This window comes from Lemur catta, chromosome 11 (genome assembly GCF_020740605.2).
Source record: "Lemur catta isolate mLemCat1 chromosome 11, mLemCat1.pri, whole genome shotgun sequence".
Lineage (NCBI taxonomy): Eukaryota > Metazoa > Chordata > Mammalia > Primates > Lemuridae > Lemur > Lemur catta.
The window spans coordinates 72544954-72566433 of NC_059138.1; the positions used below are offsets into that span (position 1 = coordinate 72544954).

Sequence of the window (21480 nt, forward strand, 5' to 3'; positions counted from 1 at the left end):
TGTCGCCTTCCCCCTTCGTTTTCCCTCCCCAGCAGAAGACTAACTCAGCCCCTTCCGGAAACACCCAAAGCGGCTTTTAGTCAACAAATTATTGTCTACGCTGCACCGACGTAACCCTAGCCTTTAGGGCTGACCCTTCGGGGTCGAGAAAGGTGTTTCCAGCGAATGACCCGAGAGGGGCACTCGTTTTTAGGTCCCAATTCCCCCCCTCCCCTAGCGTTTGGAGGATCCCAACCCCAGGGGCGAGGAAGTGGGCGGAGTCGGGTTTTGGCGCCAGCCGCTACTGCTGCGAAGCAGAAAAGCATCCGCCGAGAAGACTCCGGTCACCGTCCTCGCCCCTCCTTCCCGATCCCTCCCCTCGGGGGACCAACAGGCGCCACGCCGCAAACGGTAAGTGCCGCAGTTGCCGCCGCCCTTCCCCCCTCGGGCTCCAGGTTCCCAGCCGGCGAGTCGCGCGGCCCCTCCCCCCGCCGGGCGCGCGCGCCCACGGCCCCGCCCCTCGCGGCCGCCCACCGTGGGCGGTGCCACTCCCCCCCCTCCCCCCCGGCGGCCCCGTGCGCAGCTCCCCTGCCGCCTCCCCTCCCCCTCCGATGTGGCTCGAGCCCGAAGCGCGCCGAGCCAGAGACGCCGTAGACCCGCGACCCGGAGCAGCTCAGAGGCGGTGAAGTCTGTGGCGTTTTTTAATCTCTCGCTCTCATTCGGTCGTGGTGCTTAAGATGCCACATGCGTCCCGGGGCCCCCCTTTCCCCACTTCCTGCTCCTCTCCGTCGGGAGCTGCAGGCAGGAGCGGAGGGTCGAGTGGAGGCCCTGCGGCTGGCGTGGCGCTGGGCCGGCGCCGGTAGTTAGTTGGGCGGACGGCTCTGTCCTCGAGAGGGTGGAGAGCGGTGGCAACAGCCGCCTTATTTCTAGACAAAGCGCATTTCCTTCCCCCTCCCCCATCCCGGTTCAAGATGAGGGGCCGTTCTCTAGTCGTCCATGCGGGGTGGGTCGGAGAGTTGGGCCTCCAGGAAGGGCGCTGCATTTTCCCGCATCCGCGAGGCCTGGCGGCGCGCGCGGCCCGCTTTCCAGGGCTGCGGCTTGCGCTCCGTTACGTGGCCGCCGCCGGGGTTCGGCGCGGGCCGAGTGGCGCAGTGCCCTTGAGCCCCCGCGCCGCGGCCTTTGTTTCTCCCAGCGGATGCGCTGACCACGAGGCCCGCGCTCCCGGGTGGGGGGCGGGCGCTTAGGCCTCAGTATTAAAGCAAGACAGGCCTGGGGCTTAGGAAGAGCGGGTATATATGAGATGATTTCTTTTAAGTGTCACGAAATGGGGCTGGAGCATCTCGGTGTGTTTTTGCTTCAGTTACTTACTGATTGGAAAGGGAGAAGGTTTCTAAAAGAGATCAAGTTAGGATTATATAGGAGCCTCTTTGAACGTTCAGAGGTATAGAGAAAAAAAATGCATGTTTACCGTTGAGTTGTTTGGGTAATTGTGCGTGATTATAAATCAAAAAGTTTGTCATATTTAAAGAAATTGAATATTGAATTTATTATAAATGAGATTTAGATAGGAAAAAATATTATCCACTGTTTATCGCCATGTAAAGCTGTCTCAGGTACCAGGGTTCCCAGTAAGGTCTTTCTAGACTCACTTGGTTAAAAACACCGATATGTTTAGGCATAGCCTGTCACTAATAGTTTAGGCAGGAGCTCACATCTGCTTTTCCAGAGTAGTGTGGAGGTTTGAAAAGTGCACTATCTATCTGGGGGTTGGAATCCAAACAAAACTTGTATTTAGCTACCTTTTTTGTGTCATGCAAACTTCTTTTTAACTGTCGTGCATTTTTCTAGTAATAGCTCTTCAAGTCTGCAATAAAAAATGGCCTCCAATAAAACTACATTGGTAAGTTAATGAAAACCTAAAATATATAAGGATTTAACTCAAGTTTTTTTCCCAAAAAATTAAAACTTTGCATCTCTGTGGTTGAGAAATTTACATCTGTACGTTTTTTTAGTTCTCCCAGTATTATATGGGAGGAAAATTAAGGACAACAACGAAAACATTACATTGAGATACTTACTGAGTTGGCTTAAGAGTGTCTTAAACCTAATCTTAGGACAACACTGTCTGGATTTTGCTGAGTATTTTTATCTTCAAATAAAAATGCACAAATTTACATAAGAGAAAAGAATGTTACATAAACAAAATTGTAAGGCCCTTGTTGGTTGGCATAATATTCCTTGAATCTACTGAATTCTAGTGAAGTCAAGTATTTACGTTAATGCCCAGTTTAGAGAACAGGTAGCTTGTACGCACTGGTGTGGAGCAAAAGTTATTGAATCTTTCAAATTACTTTGGTCACTTTGTTCTACTTTAAACTTGCTTACTTAAATACAGAAGAATCTTAAATTTAAAATATCAATCTTTTGTTTTTTAACCACAAGGTGAACAAAATCACAAATATGATCAGGAAGGAGAGAAGGTTAGGTTTTTCTGCATCTTTTGAGTGCCTAATTTTTTTCTCTCCAGTGGTTTCTTAAACCCAAAGTTTGCGTTCTTAGGGTTCCTAACAAGTTACAGAAATGTGTAAAAACATGTACCTTCAGCCATGTCAAGGTATAAGCTTAAAGAAGAATGGAATATTCATATAAAAATACATAATTCTCAGTTATGGTTCTCACATTATTTAATTCTAGCACGTTGTGTTAATCTTAAGCACATAAAGGTGAGTGTTAACATCTAAGTAAAGCAGAGTATTTGGTTTTGGTCTGTATATTCTCCCTTTGGGTTTCAAGCTGAAAAAGGGCAAGTTGGTGATTTTTAATCTGAGTCTTCATTAGATTTACATTAAGTCAGGTGCCTTGGAAAATGATTGTGATATGAAATGTAAAGCCTATCTGATGAGTCTGTGGTACAGATGATTCGGATACACTGTATGTATAAGTCAAAGCCATCAATGGGAAAAGCACAAAGTGTCTTCTGTGTCTCCTCAGGATTGAGCTGACCTTCAGATTCCATAATCATTAAACCAAAATGTAGATAATTGACTTTACAGTTACCTGTATCTTCCTCCAAGTGTCCGTGAGGCTTTGAGGATGAATATAGATACAGAAGGCAAACAGATGCTCCCATTAAAATTAAACTGGCTTTTGCAGACAAATTGGTAGTCATCAATGTCTGTTATTTGTTGATATTTGTATTTTCTTGTATTGAAAAGGATCACAGATTGACCACTTCAAAAGTTTATGTTAGCATGTATCGTTTCAATTTTGATATCCTCTTTATTTTGTTAGCCTCCTCCCTTTGTGGACAGTAGCTGTTTTGTTTTTTATTTAGGATTAGTATCTAATAAATTGTCTGTTCTAATTTCTTTCTTTTTCCCACCATCATTTTTACCTTCAAGAGGCAGAAAAACCTATTTGATTAGGCCTAGTATTCAAGTATTTTGACTTAGAATAGTAAGGCCTAACTTGGAAACGGTATCCAACAAAATCAGATGTTTGCTGCATTTTTTAGAATTCCAGGGGATTTTTATTTCTCGTGTGTGTGTGTGTGTACACCTATATGTTTTCATGGCTTAAAATGTCTTTTTGCAGTCTTGAGACATTGCTGTTATTTCTTCTGCTTGCATGCTGTGGGGTAGCTTTCATGACTGGGCAATTGAGTTTTATTTTTTAATAGCACTGTTTTAAGATAAAAGTGTTTTAAAATGCACATTACATTAGGAATTTTTCCACCGTTAATATCTTCTAATTAGCCATTTCAGGTTTTTAAAAATTTACCTATTTTCAATCCTTGCAGAATGAATCTGTTTGAGTTACTAGAAGTAGCTGGTTGAGGTTGGACTCCTCTTAAATAGCGTTATACTAAAAAAGAGCAAACACCTCTTTGAAATGAATTGTATTGGTTACCAACTTAGACTCTTTCTCTTGAGAAAGCAGGAAAGAAGGATTTTTTTTTCTTTTACATTAAAGAATTAAAATACATCTGGCATTTTGGCCTCTTTAAGTGACAGCATTATAGATTTGTTCCAAGTGGCAATTAGCTACAGGGATTATGGAAGAATAATCTTGACCTTTTTAACCTCCCCGTGGTCTCCATGGTTGATACCAAAATTCTGAACCATATTTTCATTCTGTAGTTAACTTTTTTCTGTATCATTGAGGCTTTTAGCATTAGTGTTTCCATTGGGAAAGAGGGTCTTACTGTCTGGCTACAGTTCGAACAAGTCTGTAAATACCACTTAATCTCTACTCTGTTGTCCTCTGACACTTCATACGTAGTCGTTTGTTGCTGTGTTGTGGTTGAAATGAGTGAAATCTCTAGTAAACTTAGTCTTACAGACTACTTAGAGATAGGACTGGGAAAAGATAATTATTTTCCAGTTAGTGTTTTTGATTATATCATTTTGGTGAAGAGTGGTGGGTCATAAGTTGGAATTAAGTCAACGGAATAAAGCATTCCTTTATTGTCCATTGGCTTTTTATCTTTTCAGAAGATGTCTGCCCTGGGATACAGAAGTAAAAATTTGTGTCAAATATAACAATATAAGCAATTTGGCTTATAACATGTGCTCAAAATTCAACACAAATGTGTTTCTTAATTTCCTTTTTGTTTTGTTTTAGCAAAAAATGGGAAAGAAACAGAATGGGAAGAGTAAAAAGGTTGAAGAGGCAGAGCCTGAAGAATTTGTGGTGGAAAAAGTATTGGATCGACGTGTAGTAAATGGGAAAGTGGAGTATTTCCTGAAGTGGAAGGGATTTACAGAGTAAGAAACCTCAGTGCTTCTTTATCATATGTTTAGCTGCAGTGAGGTGGCTTTAAAATTTGTTTTTAGCCTCGCTCTTTTTCCCAGAGATCTCTTTAAAAACATTTTTAATTTTAAGGTAGCTTATTTGAAGTCTGTTTAAAAAAGAGCCAAGTCTTTTGTCTACAGTTGAACCCAAGCAAATTGGAGATCATTTTATTACCCTGGGGAGTCTAATTTGTAAAATTGTCGATTGTAGTTTACTGTATGGTACATTTTAATGTAGTTAGATACTATACTAACTGGAATATCTAATGTACATTGTTTCACTCCATACAGAGGACACTGGAAAACATTGAAGCTGTACAGTATAGACTAGTAGGTCTTAAAAAGAAGTACTGATCATAATCTAGGTCTTATACTAGGTTTATTGTATCCTAATCTCTGAAAGTAAAGCCTGGACAGTTTTCAAACTCACTGGTTCCTTGTGTTCCTCCTTACAAATTGCTCTCATAATTACTCTTTATGTTAGCTGTCTTATGAATGATTTAAACAGAGATATTATACAGTCTTAACACTTGTGTTTAATTGTGCTAATCTACTTGGATTTTTCTACCTGACACCACAAAAACAGGGAGCAAAGCTCCATAAGCAGTAACAATTAAAAATGGATAGGTTGACATCAATAGTCTCCTGAGCATGGGACATATGGTAGTCCAGTGATGAGGCTTCAAATGTCTATTATCTACTATTTCCTCCACTGTTCACAAATAAAGCCATCTCCATAGAAATTTGGGGATTATGAATTGAATGGAAGATTTCTGTTTCCCTATTTTATCCTGCAGTATTGGTAGTTAAGCCTAAATATATATCATAAGTGCATGATTTACCACTAAAAAATTTCTTACAGATAGCAGAACCAAGCAAAATAAGTCTGTGAACTATTTTAAAATTAGATTTAGCTAGTTTGCCAGAGTTGATTACCTTCAAATGGTTAACTTTTTTAAAAAATCCCACGAGACATGAAAAGCTATTTGTCTTTTATGTTCTACCCATCAAAACATTAGGAAATGGACTCCTTTTCTTCCAAAACTTAAAGCCTCTGGTATGATTGAGAACTTGCCCTGTGCAGTATAATGTATTATGTAACATAGAAGACTGTAGTGAATATGATACAGGATAGAGATTCTTACGTCGTCCTCCACCCACTAATTTAGGTTTGCCAATTTTGCAGTCTTAGGATATCAGCAGACCAAGTTGTTAAGTACCAGAGGTTAATAGCACCTTTCCCGGCATCCCTAAAATGATTAATTTCATTTCATCTAGTTCTATAAAGTCTTTTTGGACCAGAGCACAAAAAGTTAGCTAGACAGTTGCTGTGTAGGATAATCTTACTCTCACATTTGTTGGTTGATACTCATTTTCTTTACAGCCCTTCTGAAAAATTCATGGAAATAGTTGTCTCAGCCTTATATCAGGGGTCGGAAATCTTTTTTCCCCAAAGTGCAGTATAGTAACTGTTTGGGCTTTGTGGGCCATAGGTCTGTTTCTAGGTCTCTGAATATGTAGTGCAAAAGCAGAAATAGATAATATGTTAAATGAGCATGAATGTGTTCCAGTAACAGTTTGTTACTGGAAATATTTTTCTAATCATTTAAAAATGTAAAAAAACATTTTTAGTTTGTAGGCCATAAAAATGCTATATTTGGCTTCTGCTTTGTCAACTCCTGCTTTATATCATTTCCCAGTTTGAGCGCCCAGCAAAAACTGAACTCATCTAACATTTGAGAATGCCTTCATCATTGTTTTAAAACAGCATAGTGGAGGTCCCAACCCTAGGCATGATATGATATAGTACTTAAGTTGGGAATTAGGAATCTGCATTTTTTAAAAGCTCTTTGAGAAAAATTCTGAAGTAATTGTGAGATTTGGAGAAATATTAGCTTCAATTACAGTGTTGGAGTGAGGCTCATTTAATTTGGAGGTAAAAATAGCAGATTGCCCACTTGGTTGGGGCTGTGAAAGCAGACACAAGAGGAAATCCAAGCAGAGTCTCAAAAGAATGTAGAGGAAATGGAAGAAATGATTAGTATCTGCAGTACAGAGGACGCTTTTTTCAGATACCTGTTAAATGGATCCAGATGATGGTGATGAACCGTGTTTAACCGAATCAACTTTTCTCTCTTTTTTTTTTAACCCCCTGAACACAGTGCTGACAATACTTGGGAACCTGAAGAAAATTTGGATTGTCCAGAGTTAATTGAAGCATTTCTTAATTCTCAAAAAGCTGGTAAAGAAAAAGATGGTACAAAAAGAAAGTCTTTATCTGACAGTGAATCTGACGATAGCAAGTCAAAGAAAAAAAGAGACGGTGTAAGTGTAAAACATTACGCACCAGAATATCTTTCTGTAAAAGGTTGATGGTTTGATTTTTAAGTACTTTTAAGATATTTTTTAAAACTCAGATATTTTTAAAATATCACGAAGAAGCCTTTTATGAATGCTTGATGTGTAGGACAAAAAGGATGTGCATGATTTAGCCGACACTGTGCTTATACCACTTAAATTAAAACGTGCTAGTGTTATTTTTAATAGTTTCTTGGATTTGATTTGTGATCAAACCAATTACCTGTGATCCAAGGCTAACAGTCTTAAATACAAACAATACTAACTGGATCGTTGAAAGACTTTACAGTGAAAACAATCCAAATAGTACGTCTGATTGTAGTTCATTAATGGCATTGACTACCAGAAAGTAGTTTTGCTTATGATCTCTGTATTGCCAAACAGTACTTTGATTATGAAATATGTAATCTTTGCTAATAAAAATTGCTATATATTTTTTGTTTTGGTTCTTGCTAAGACAGGGTTTTACACTGTCCCCCAGGCTGGGGTACAGTGGCCCCATTGTAGCTCACTATAACCTTGAATTCCTGGGCTCAGGCAATCTTCCTGCCTCAGCATCCCAGGTAGCTGGGGATACAGGTGTGCATCACTGCACCTGGCTAATTTTTTTTTCCTTTTTTAATTCTTAATAGAGACAGGGTCTCAGTGCTGTATGTTTTATTGACATGAATCGAGCCATTTGATTCATTCATTACATATGTACTTTGGTCCAGTCTTTGTTTCACTAATGTCTCTATAGCTTTGGGCAAGTCAGGTAACTTCTTTCCATTCTTAAGTGTAATTATATTTGCCCGGCCTAGTAGCGTAGTATGGGAATTTTGGGAAAGGTCTTGGTGCTGAATTAGTTTCTAGGCTCAGGCACTAAGCATACGATGCAGATTAATTGGTAAGGACTTTGGATTTGAAATTCGATCATTTGAACCAGATGCCAGGAACTTTGCAGATAGTCTGTGAAATCTTCATGGCAACTCTATGGGTATGATCCTGTTTTACAGGTGAGAAAACAAGAGTTGGCTGCTAACTTGGTTCTGAAATGAAATCACATGCCCAACAGAAGCACAACTTTAATGATAATACTTAGCACATACGTTGATTGAGTCCTTACTGTGTGCCAACCAGTGTTCTAAGTAATTTTATTTACATGAAATATCTATGAGATAGAGACTCTAAATTACTTGTTCTATTGTAATGAACCTGAACTGCAAAGAGGTTGACTTACCCAAAGCCACACAGCTCATAAAGGGGGGATAGAGCCATTATGCTAGCCCTTTATATTTACAAACAAATTTCAGGCCGGGTACGGTAGCTCACGCCTGTAATCCTAACACTTTGGGAGGTGAAGTCGGGAGGATTGCTTGAGGCCAGGAGTTTGAGACCAGCCTGGCCTATCTTGATAGCAAGGTCTTCATCTCCACAGAAAATTTAAAAATTAGCCAGGTGTGGTGGCATGTGCCTGTAGTCTTAGCTACTCGGGAGGCTGAGGCAGGAGGAAAGTTGAGAAGAGTGGCATTTTACATTTTTACAAACCTCTTGGATGTCTGGCTTAACAGAAGACAGCTCTACTTTACACATTGTTGTGGTATGTTGTTTTGGTGGAGGTATATGTGACCGTCCAAAGTCATGAATACATAAAAAGAGGGAACCTTGCAGAACCCCCTCCCAAAAAGGTCTCAGGGCCCCCAGGGGTTCTTACACTTCACTTTGAGAACCATTGGTTCATACTAAGTACTTTATAAAGTTTGTTATAATTCAGACCAATTGCAATACTAGTTTGAATTTTAAAATTTTTACTATTTGTATTTTGTTTATGCTTTTAAAATAGGTGGATAATTTAGACTAATTCCCAGAATTTATTTGAAATACTAACTTTCAAGAGTTTATAATTATTATCATTACCAGCAATAAAGGGATTTATTTTTTCTTGTATGCCTGCACAGTTCTCTACCTTTAATGTCTTTAGATAAAGAAAGTTATTTGTCTGTTTTCTTGATTCAGAATGTTTTTAAGTATTCTACATTGGATATCAGATATCCAGATTTGTTTTTTCTGCTTTTAAAATTAATGGAAATTACTACATATTTTAATAGCAAATACGGGCTCTTGCTCTATTCATTTTGTTTCACTTTTGGAAATTGTTTAAAAGGTGTGTATCATGAAACCAAATTAGAAGTTAATATCCTTAGTTTGCTATATGGAAACATGTATGTAAATAATCACTCAACCTCTCCTAAATAGGCTGACAAACCAAGAGGCTTTGCCAGAGGTCTTGATCCTGAAAGAATAATTGGTGCCACGGATAGCAGTGGAGAATTAATGTTTCTTATGAAATGGTAAGTATGCAGGTGTCACATTTTAAAGATTAGACATATTGTTTATAAATTTATCTAGGAAAGGTTTTATAGTTTCCATCATTTTGGTAGAAAGTAATTATCTGCTGAAAGGATGATTCTGGTTAATTTTTTTTTTTTTTGAGACAAAGTCTCATACTTTGTTGCCCGGGCTAGAGTGAGTGCCGTGGCGTCAGCCTAGCTCACAGCAACTTCAAACTCCTGGGCTTAAGCGATCCCACTGCCTGAGCCTCCCAAGTAACTGGGACTACAGTACAGGCATGCGCCACCATGCCCGGCTAATTTTTTCTATGTATATTTTTAGTTGTCCAGATAATTTTTGTTTCTGTTTTTAGTAGAGACGGGGTCTCGCTCAGGCTGGTCTCGAACTCCTGACCTCGAGTGATCCACCCACCTTGGCCTCCCAGAGTGCTAGGATTACAGGCGTGAGCCACTGTGCCCAGCCTGGTTACTTCTGATTATGACACACGTGTTCGCGCACTATGGCCTGCTTTGGAAAATTAAGTTTATTGGAACATAGCCACAACTAACATATATCCGCTCAAAACACTTAAATACTTTGTTATTGGATTATTCTTAAATGAATGGTGTTGTCAGTTGACATGGCAATTTAGATTTTTAACGGAATTTTTTCCCCCTCACAACAGGAAAGATTCAGATGAGGCAGATTTGGTGCTGGCAAAAGAAGCAAATATGAAGTGTCCTCAAATTGTAATTGCTTTTTATGAAGAGAGACTAACTTGGCATTCTTGTCCAGAAGATGAAGCTCAATAATTGTTTGCATTGCTTTTTATATATATTTATATATATATATACAATCTGGGTCTTGGTTTTTGATTTACTAGTGTGAAGAAATAACTACATCTAATAAATCAAGTTTGATACATTTGTTTTGAAAGTAGTATTGAGAGAATTGTTGGGGAGGGTGCATCAGTAGCACTGGTTACTTTGAACAAATAAAAGCTTTCTGTAGTTGCTTCCTTTATCAGAAAAGAACATATGATACCGTGGTATATTATTTCCTCTGCACTAGAGAATAGCATTTCTAAATGCTAGGGGAAATTTCCATAGCCATTATTCAGTCAGAACTTGTGTTTAACTCATGCCTAAGGACCATTTTGGGTTTTTTAAATTTGTTTTTGTGTGTGTGTATGTAAAATGCATATGTAAATGATTCTCTTTGTTTTTAAACATTCACCAAAACAAAAATCATGGATAAGCCCATGTGTCTGTGATGCTATCATTCTGAGCAACCTAAGAATTGAAAATTTTCCTGAAGCCGTAACATTTCAAACTAAATAGTTGGTTCGTAATTAATTGGATAAGTTAAAGGCAGCAGTATTAGAATCCGTATCTACATGTATATTCATATAAGTGCAACATTGTGTTTGTAAAATTCCTAAAAGGAAAAGCTTTATCGCTACCAACAATCTCCCCACCCAGATGAGGAAACTAGACAAATTCTGATGTGTTCTAATACAGTAAACAAGACTTAGTTAAATGAACATTAAAGATTCCCCTAGTGAGCAATTCTTTTACAAAAACTTGAAATCCTATGCTGCATTGACTGAAAGTTCATGATTAATGGAATATTTGAGGCTTGGCCCATGGAAACTTATTCAGATGGTTAGAAACGTTGGCAGTTTCAGACCTGCTGACATAAATGAGTAAACAAACTTTTTGTAATCTAAGCTATTGACCTGCATGTTTTTTTCTTACCCCAATTCATTTCTTACATGTAGGCTCAATCTTTTTAGTATTTGGGTTACTGGTTCTGCAGAAGCCAGGAAAAACAGCCTTGTAGTAATCAGAATGTTATCCAACTGTATATTGTTTATTGTAAATACTGGTGAACAGTGGTCAATAAATAGTTTTATATTCCTTTATGCGATTAGACTTTTTTCTTTATCCAATTGCCTTTATGCTGGGAGTAGAAATGCCCCCACTCATGTACTTTATTGAATTATCTTCATGTTTACAAATTGGATGATACCACTAAGGCATTAGAGTACATGGCCTAGATCCTTTTAGCTTATGAATTTTAAACTTTAAAGTATGTATTGCAACAGGAATATTTCTAGTGGGAGATAAAAATTAGTTTCATTTGATCCCTAGGGGAAATATACCTCAATTAGGTGAAATTAAGTATTTTGGTAGGGCTGATTCTATTGACAGAAACATTTCTACTGATTTCTGTAATCCATAACAGCAAAAGGGAAATGATAACCTGTGCTGTTTATTAAGTATCTCCTTATGGACCTACCGCTGCTCAACAGTGTGTTCACAGGTGATACAGAACTTTGTATCAGTCAGCAGTTGATTGCCCTACATTAAATTTTAGTAAGGGTATTTCTGGAAACTGTGTTGTCCATGTATTACTTTTGTTATCTCAGGTGTTATATTAATTTCCTGTTGGTGCTGTAACAAACTACGACAATTTAATGCCTTAACACAGATTTATTTTCCTACCAGTTCTGGAGGTCAGAAGTGCAGTCAGTCTCACAGGGCTAAAGTCAAGGAATCAGCTAGGGTGGTTCCTTCTGGAGGCTTTGATGGCAGAATCCGTTTCCTTGTCTTTTTCCATTTCTAGAGGCGGTCTGCATTCTTTGGCTCCTGGCCCCTTCCATCTCCAAAACCAGCAAGCAGTATAGCATCGAACATTCTGTCTCTGCCTTCCTCCTTCCCTCTTTTCTATCACTCCTGTCTACCACAGGTGTGTTATGGAAAGATTGAGCCAAACAATTCTTTCAGGTTCTTGAATTCCTGAATCGTTGACTTGCAGCTGAAGAAGAAAACCTGTTTTCCCTTCATTTCTACCCTCTGATGTCTAATTATAAAAGAAAAATATGCTGCTTGTAATAACTCAAATGCTAACAAAGTAAAGCCACATCATTGGTCTCTTCCCCCCTCAAACCCAAAGTTGTTTAGTTGAATATACATTTCTTTATCTCTGCTTATACTTTATACATTTTAATACCGTTTTTAATGAAAATCAGTATATATAATTTCTCACCAACTGGTTATCTTGGGCCCATCTTACCTAGTAAATATTAATGCGTTACAATTTATCTATGCTATTCTGTAATAGCATACCTGCTAACCACTCTAGCCAAATTGCCTGGGTTAGAATCTGCTATTAGTTCTTTGATCTTGAACAAATTAATGTACTTCACCTCTCTGCCTCAGTTTCCTTGTCTCTGAAAGACTATTCTTCAGGGACTGCTGGAAGAATGAAATGTAAACATATGAGACACTTAAAACAGTGCCTTGTATTTATTTAGTAATCATGATGTTTTATCTGTTTTTAATAGGGATATGGGCTATCATGGATGGCAGGTCCCCAGTTTAACCAATTATTGGGTTATGAGTACTTAGGTGGTTGGTAGTATCTTGTTATTAATGTAGTGAGCATTCTTATGTATGCTGACACTTAGTAGATACAGATGGATTGTCAGAAGTCATTAGTGAAATCAAACTTGCACTGATTTACTCTTCCATCAATAGGCAATAACTTCATATCCTCACTAGTACTACAAATTAACAGTATTGATTTTACTAATTTTTAGCCAATCTGATGGCATCTTGTTTAAATTTGCATGTTTGATATTTTTGTTGAGCATTCTTTTCATGAACTATTTGCATTTCCACTCTGTAAATTACAATCGTGCTACATAACATTTTGGTCAATAATGGACCACATATATGATGGTCCTATGAGATTATAATACCGTATTTTTATACACCTTTTCTGTTTAGACAGACAAATACTTAAACCATTGTGTGACAGTTGCCTACAGTATTTAGTATAGTAACATACTGTACAGATCTGTAGCCTAAGATATATATCTCTCAATATGTAGTCTAGGTATGGAGTAGGCTATACCATCTAGGTTAGTCTAAGTACCCTACAGTGTTCTCACAGCAATAAAATGGGCTAAGGTGCATTTCTCGGAACATATCCTTATATCTTTTTGTTGTACCAAATTTTTTTATGTGGTCAACTCATCAGTCTGTGTCTTCTGGATTTCCTGTCTCATTTAAAAATATCTCTCCATCCTGAGATTGAAGTTATACAAATATCTTAAATTTTCTTGTTTTCATTGTGTTGCTTTTTATAGTCAGGTCTTTAATCTGTCTGGGATTTCATTGGCTATTATGATGAATGATTCTGATTTTTGTTTTACAGTATGGACAATCAGTACCTTTGCTGAAGAAGTCAGATATATAGATAGCAAAGTTTCCCAAATACTATGGATCAAAGAAAATCATTAGGCTACTGCAGAAAAAGTTGGTCAATAGATTAAACTGAAACTTTTTTATAAAGGATTTGGAATCTGCTCAGATGCTTGGAGAAGTATTGGTTGGTTTCACAAGATCCCTGAGTTTAATACTCTTGAGAACAAAAGCCACATTTAGTACCTCTGAAGTGTTCATAGTATGATCTTTCATTACCTTTCCCCTGCCTATGCTTTCCTTTTTGTAATTGAAAAAAAAATCTCATATCTTATTTATAGATAAGCCAGAGATGTGGTTCTTGGTAATTCTGACTGGACCTGCCAACAGCCTGGTTTTAAAAGGTTCGTTATGCATAGGTACTGCACAGGGTGCTTGCAATAGTAACTACCACAGACTAGTCAGAGATGAAGATTGGGGAGAAGTAACCAGGCATGATGGCTCATGCCTGTAATCTCTAGCACTTTGGGATGAGGTGGGAGGATTGCTTGAGGCCAAGAGTTGGAGACCAGTCTGGGTAACATAGCAAGACCCTGTCTCTATTTAAAAAAAAAATGGAAGTATTACTTCAAGGTAACTGTTAAGATATTAAAAATATTATCCCTGTCCTTTCAAAACTTTGAACCTTAACTAGGCAATAAAGATAGATGTTAGGAAAATGTGAGGAAATTATCAGTTTGAGCTTGATCATTTTTTCCTATTTCTGTCACACAAACAGCAGCTCAGGTTTTTTTTGTCTTAACCACTCTACCCTCAGGTTCCAAGCTGTGCCCATATGTATGGCTATATCACCCCACAAGGACTAAGAAAGAAAGGAAAGTTTTTAATTTTACTTTTAAATTTCTGTGTATGTTTTAACACTGTAGTCCCCAAGCCCCAGGCTGCAGACTGGTACCGGTCTGTGGCCTGTTTGTTATGAACCAGGCCAGTAGGAGGTGAGTGGCAGGTGAGCCAGGGAAGCTTTGTCTGTATTCGCTTTGTCTGTATTCGCAGCCACTCCCCAGCACTAACATCACCGCCTCAGCTCCACCTCAGATCATCAGGCATTAGATTCTCATAAGAAGGCACAACCTAGATCCCTCCCATGCAGAGTTTACAGTAGGGTTCACGCTCCCTGTGAGAATCGAATGATCTGAGGTGAAAAAAAAAAAAAATTGAGGCATGAGAAGGCACTTAGCTGAAAAAATACTGTTCAAAAGTCATTTTTTAATCTGATTATTTTTCTTGCTTTTGAGTTGAGTTCCTTATATTTTTTGGATATTAACCCCTTATCAGATAAATGGTTTGCAAATATTTTCTCCCAGATGGACAACAGGTATATGAAAAAATGCTCAATGTCATTAATCATCAGGGAAATGCAAATTAAAACCACCATGAGTTGTCACCTCATACCTGTAAGAATGACCATTAGCAAAAAGACAAAAGGTAACAAGTGTTGGCCAGGATGAGGAGAAAAGGGAACCCTTCCATGCTGTTGGTGAGAATATAAATTAGTACAGCTATTAGGGAAAACAGAATGAAGATGCTTCAGAAAACTAAAATTTCAATTACTATGTGATCCAGCAATCCCACTTCTGAGTATATATGCAAAGGAAATGAAATGTGTATGTTGAGGAGCTATCTACTCTCCTGTGTTCACTGCAGCATTATTCACAATACCCACAATATGGAATCAACCTAAGTGTCTGTCAGATGAATGCATAAGGAAAATGTGTGTGTAAATACAATGGAATATTATTCAGACTTTAAAAAGAGAGAAATGCTGTCATTTGTGGCAACATGGATGAACCTGGAGGACATGATGCTAAGTAAAAAAAGCCAGACACAGAAAGACTAAAACTGCATGATCTCACTTCTGTGTGGAATCTAGTATACAAAGGCTGACCTCATAGAAGCAGAGAGTAGATCCGGGCACAGTGGTGTGCACATGTGGTCCCAGCTACTTGGGAAACTGAGGCAAGAGAATCACTTGAGCCCAAGAGTTAGAGGTTGTAGTGCTCTATGCACACAAGTGAATGGCCACTGCACTCCAGCCTGGGCAACATAGACAGGTCTCTAAAAAAACAAAAACAAAAAAAAGTAGCAGAGAGGAGAATGGGGAGGGGGAGAGGGGTTAAAGGGTACAAAGTTTCGGTTAGTATGAATAAGTTACGGGGACCAGTTGTACAGCATGGTGACTATGGTTGATAATAAGGTATCATACTTGAAAATTGCTGAGATTAGATCTTATTCTCACCACCAAAAAATGTGAGGTAATGGATACGTTAATCACTTTGATTTAATCATTTCACAATGTCTACCTATGTCAAAAACATCACATCAAGCACTGTAAATACATATACTTTTTATTTGTCAATTATACCATATAAAACTGGGGGGGAATTAAAAAATAAAATTAAACTAAATTCTTAAAAAGTCACGCTTTTTATTTTTCTCCTTTCTAGATGCTTTGATTTGATCATGTCATTATTTTCTGTCATCTTCCTGAAACTTTCCTACTCTTGCCTTCACGTCTTCCCTTCCTCACATCTTTCTAGGGTGTGACATCAATAAAATAGTCATATTATCCATCTTGCAGAATTAACAGGATGATTATGAAAGTGTTTGGTGCAGAATGGCCTGAGTTGGGTCGACGCCTGAATCCTGGAATGCCTTTCACTCCACAAAGCTGGCCTGGGGATGAGAGACATGCTAACAGGCAGATTTCCTAGTCAGTTATGGGGACACTGGACTTTATGCTATCCGATGGCTTATACCACAGAGAACCTGAGGACTCTGAATTTTGTTTCACATTCTCAGCCACATCCTCAACTATTGCCCCTGGGATTCATTACTATGACTTCTAAGTTAAGTCTTTTGGGGTCCCCTGTAGATTGTTCTGACCCTACTGGGGTTGCAGTGATTTCCTACAGACTGGAAACCCAAGTGTCAGTCAAGAGAAATTAATCCGGATGAAATCCACCTTCCAAACAATTCCTGAACTTTGGCAGACTTGCCAGCTTTTTGACAGAAAGCAGAGTTATAGCCCATATTTTGCTGTCTATTTACTGATTGATTTTTACTGGTTTATCTCTGGCGCCCCCAACCCCAGAAAACAAAGTTCACTTGCTAAATTCCAAAATCAAAATGCAAAGCATTCTTTAAGGTAACCCAAAGGAAAACCTCTAAAATAAATTACTAATGCCAGCTGATGAGTTTTTAAAATAATATCTCCTAACATGTCAAGTTAACTATTATTCCCAACCTCTTCGTTTTTCTTTTTCTTTTTTCTTTTTTTTTTTGCATACTTAGAATGGATAGACAACCTGTTCTTACGCAGCAAAAAAGGCAGCAGTTTAATTCCCCAAAACAAGAAACAATTATCTTTAGGATAAAGACTCTAGTTCGAAGGTAAATCATAAAAGAGTCTTTAGAATTAGATAGAAATTCTCTTAAGAGGCCTCACATTTCATGCTCATAGAAAGGACTCCTGAACTATAGTGGTCAACTAAATATTACAAGAAAAACAAACAACTTTGTGTAATCATCACAGTGCTCTGATTTGCAGCATAGAAGATACTAAAATAGATATGACTGCACTGAAGTTGTACAGCAGAATGGCTATATATTCCCACCAGTGAACAGACAATTCCAGTAAGGGGGTAGAAGGTAGGTAGGGTGTGTTAAGAACAAAATTACAGGCAGGCACGTGGGCGGGAAGATGGCGACTGGGTTCAAAACCGTGGAACTTCTGGACTATTACAGGAGATTTCTGAAAGAGAACTGCCATCCTGATGGAAGGGAACTTGGTGAATTTAGGACCACAACTGTCAACATAGGTTCAATTAGTACTGCAGATGGTTCTGCTTTAGTGAAGCTGGGAAATACTACAGTAATTTGTGGAGTTAAAGCGGAATTTGCAGCACCACCAACAGATGCCCCTGGTAAAGGATATGTTGTTCCTAATGTGGATCTACCACCCCTGTGTTCATCAAGATTTCGGTCTGGACCTCCTGGAGAAGAGGCGCAAGTGGCTAGCCAGTTCATTGCAGACGTCATTGAAAATTCACAGATAATTCAGAAAGAGGACTTATGCATTTCTCCAGGAAAGCTTGCTTGGGTTCTATACTGTGATCTCATTTGTCTTGACTATGATGGAAACATTTTGGATGCCTGCACGTTTGCTTTGTTAGCGGCCTTAAAAAATGTACAGCTGCCTGAAGTTACTATAAATGAAGAAACTGCCTTAGCAGAAGTTAATTTAAAGAAGAAAAATTATTTGAATATTAGAACTCATCCAGTTGCAACTTCCTTTGCTGTGTTTGATGACACTTTGCTCATAGTTGACCCTACTGGAGAGGAGGAACATCTGGCAACTGGAACCTTAACTATAGTAATGGATGAGGAAAGCAAGCTCTGTTGTCTTCACAAACCAGGTGGAAGTGGACTGACTGGAGCTAAACTTCAGGACTGTATGAGTCGAGCAGTTACAAGACACAAAGAAGTAAAAAAACTGATGGATGAAGTAATTAACAGTATGAAACCCAAATAAATAGCCACCACGTTTTCAAAACAGATTTGTAAAAATTGTATTTGTTGAACTGTGCACAAACCTTTTATACTAAATAAATATCAAACTACAAAAAAAAAAAGAAGAACAAAATTACAGCTCTTTTTTAACTCACATTTTTTTTTTTTTAAGAGAGGGTCTCATTATCGCTCAGGCTGGAGTGCAATGGTGTGATCATAGATAACTGTAACTTTGAACTCCCGGGCTTGAGCAATCCTCCCACCTCAGCCTTCCAAAGTGCTGAGATTACAGGCATGAGCCACCATGCCCGGCCTATGTCACTTGTTTTTCATCTGTACTTTAAATAAGATATCACCCTAGATCAATAGTTTATATGTAGACATTATATATTTTAAATTAAATTGTCATAGCTTTATTGGTATATTAATCCTAAGGATTAATATAAATGTCAAGAGCAGGTGAGATATTTTTCAACCTCCCTCCAACCGATGTATAAAAAATTAAATGATGTGTTTTTATGAAAATAATTATTTCATTGATACTAGCTCCAAATAACTCATATTATCATTTATGCCTTTTGATGCCTATTGGCTTTATTCTAAAGCAAAATTGGCAAACTTTTTCTGTAAAGGACTACGTGGTAATATGCAGGCTTTTGTGGGCCATATGGTTTCTGTTGTAACTACAAACTCTGCCAATGTGGCACAAAAGCAGCCACAGATGAATGAGCATGACTATGCTTCAGTAAAACTTGGCCAGGCGTGGTGGTGTGCGCCTGTAATCCTACCTACCAGAGAGGCCGAGGCAGGAGGATCTCTTGAGCCCAGGAGTTCAAAGTTCCAGCCCGGGTGACAGAGTGAGACCCTGTCTTTTTTTTTTTTTTTTTTTTTTTTTTGAGACAGAGTCTTGCTCTGTTGCCCGGGCTAGAGTGAGTGCCGTGGCATCAGCCTAGCTCACAGCAACCTCAAACTCCTGGGCTTAAGCGAACCTACTGCCTCAGCCTCCTGAGTAGCTGGGACTACCGGCATGTGCCACCATGCCCAGCTAATTTTTTCTGTATATATTTTTAGTTGTCCATATAATTTTCTTGCTATTTTTAGTAGAGACAGGGTCTCGCTCTTGCTCAGGTTGGTCTCGAACTCCTGACCTCAAGCGATCCACCTGCCTCGGCCTCCCAGAGTGTTAGGATTACAGGCGTGAGCCACCGTGCCCGGCGGAGACCCTGTCTTTAAAAAACAAAAACAAGAACACCTGTATTGACCCTGAAATGGAAATTTCATATAATTGTCACATATCATGAAATATTCTGTCATTGATATTTTTTCAACCATTTAAAACTTTTAAAACCATTCTTAGTTTTTGGGTCACAGAAAAACAGGCAGCTGGTCATATAAAAATAGTCAGAGTGCTGGATTTGGCCCAAGTACTGTAGTTTGATAATCTTTAATTATCAAAGATTACCCATCTCTACTAAAAATTTTAAAAAGGTGTGTAGGTAAACCTTTCCTCTAAAAGAACAATTAAGAATCTCTACCTTATATTATCAACGTGGCATACCTACTTTATACCATAGTACACCATTACCTTGCAAGGCCAATGTATGGAAAATTGTGTGATTTCTTTTTGAGTTCCTCCTCCTCTCTTCCAAAGATTTCCCTTCCCACTCTCTGGTTCCCTTATAGCTGCCCAGGGCCTCCTCACATGGCACTTCACTGGGGACTGCCCACACCTGTGCCTCAAACCAGTTCTTTACCTGATGCCAGAGGCCCCATGAATTTAATGCAAGGTCTCCTCCACTTGCCAGGGTTGAGCCATTCCTCTTCTGGAATGAACTAAAAAAATATTTAAAAAAAAAAAGAAAGAAAGAAAGAATGTAATGCAAAACTTCGTGGGGAGTGTGTGTGTTTCTGGAGAATTACAACCTATTCTCAAATAATTAATTCATGACGGAAAGTTGATTTTAAACTATTGTTTTTGTTCTTTTCTGCAGCATTCTTTAAACTCACTTGCCCCGTTTCCCACCTCTCAGAACCATGGATTCTGTTTTTCAAGGTGAAATCAGTAAGCTAAGGAAATACTTTGCCCTCCTTCCCTATTCTTTTAATATATGTACACTCTTAACAGGGTCCTAAAAATGATACTCAAAATTTCACTGTTGGAATTACAAGTTTTCTGGAAGGCTGGAGTTTTCAAGGTGACCCTCAGAGTGCTCATGTATAGTCCTCAGGACACATCCTGCCATTCTGTGATCTCGCCATTCTTTTACTTACCTACTTCCTCTGCTTTCAATTACACTGTAACTACTGTTAATAATTTACATTTTTCCCCCAAAAGAAATGTATAAGTTAGGCTCCCTCCCATGAGCTTCTGTCTCTACTTCATCACACCTCTTACCTCACAGTATTGTGATTACTAGCTAATTTGCCTGTCTTCCCCTTACAAGCTCCCAGGGAGCAGGGACCATGTCTTGTTTGCCGTTTTAGGCTCTGACTAGCGCGCACATGCACACACACACACACACACACACACACACACACACACACACACACACACACACACAGCCAATTCAGATTAGCCATTTGATGAGGCTATGAATAAAATCTCAATCAGTCGCCTGTCCAAGCAACACACACAGCAACACGCTCCCAGAGCCTAAAGGCCATTTCCGCCTAAATTCACAGCTTCATTCTTGGCAATGTCCTTACCTGCCAATGGCCAAAAATTCAATTCACTTCACAAACCAGCCACTTCCAGCCCTAGACAGATGCAGTTCATATATCTATATGACATCTCATAAAATTCTAAATATCTCTAATATGAAAGTTCATCTGTGTCATACAGTGTTACTGTAGCGTAACAACAGAGGAAGCATCAGTCTGATTATTTATTGACTTTGTATCAATAATTCATAGCCCTTTCGCTCCTATGTACAGAATCCATTGTTCAGGAAGAGTCATCATCTATAAACATGAGATGGACTCCAAAAAAGCTATTAATTCTGTTCTAGGAAAACTTCTAAAACAAACAAACAAACAAAAAAGCTATTTTAAAAAAAATCAACTCTGCTGGGCACAGTGGCTCACACCTGTAATCCTAGCACTCTGGAAGGCTGAGGTGGGAGGATCACTTGAGGTCAGGAGTTCGAGACCAGCCTGAACAAGAGTGAGACCCTGTCTCTACTAAAAATAGAAAAAATTAGCCAGGCCACTAAAAATAGAAAAAAAAAAAAAAATTAGCCGGGCATGGTGGCGCATGCCTG

At 38.7% G+C, this 21480-nt stretch overlaps 2 protein-coding genes across 5 annotated transcripts; both read left to right on the top strand.

The window, feature by feature from the left end:
• The first annotated feature begins 12 nt into the window (after positions 1–12).
• On the top strand, positions 13–11364 carry CBX3 (chromobox 3). Of its 4 annotated transcripts, none has more exons than XM_045564513.1 (6): positions 372–390; positions 1828–1879; positions 4603–4745; positions 6935–7097; positions 9366–9460; positions 10126–11364. In XM_045564513.1, the coding sequence occupies exons 2-6, from the start codon at positions 1856–1858 to the stop codon at positions 10250–10252; spliced, it is 552 nt and encodes a 183-aa protein (XP_045420469.1). In that variant the 5' UTR covers positions 372–390; positions 1828–1855; the 3' UTR covers positions 10253–11364. The 4 variants fall into 4 exon arrangements, with proteins under 4 accessions (XP_045420467.1, XP_045420469.1, XP_045420468.1 ...); XM_045564512.1 differs by lacking the exon at positions 372–390 and adding an exon at positions 552–666; XM_045564511.1 differs by lacking the exon at positions 1828–1879 and having other exon boundaries at positions 13–390.
• A 5865-nt stretch (positions 11365–17229) lies between these two features.
• On the top strand, positions 17230–18267 carry LOC123647218 (exosome complex component RRP43-like). Its single transcript, XM_045564515.1, has one exon. The coding sequence runs from the start codon at positions 17412–17414 to the stop codon at positions 18240–18242; it is 831 nt and encodes a 276-aa protein (XP_045420471.1). The 5' UTR covers positions 17230–17411; the 3' UTR covers positions 18243–18267.
• The last annotated feature ends 3213 nt before the right edge of the window (positions 18268–21480 follow it).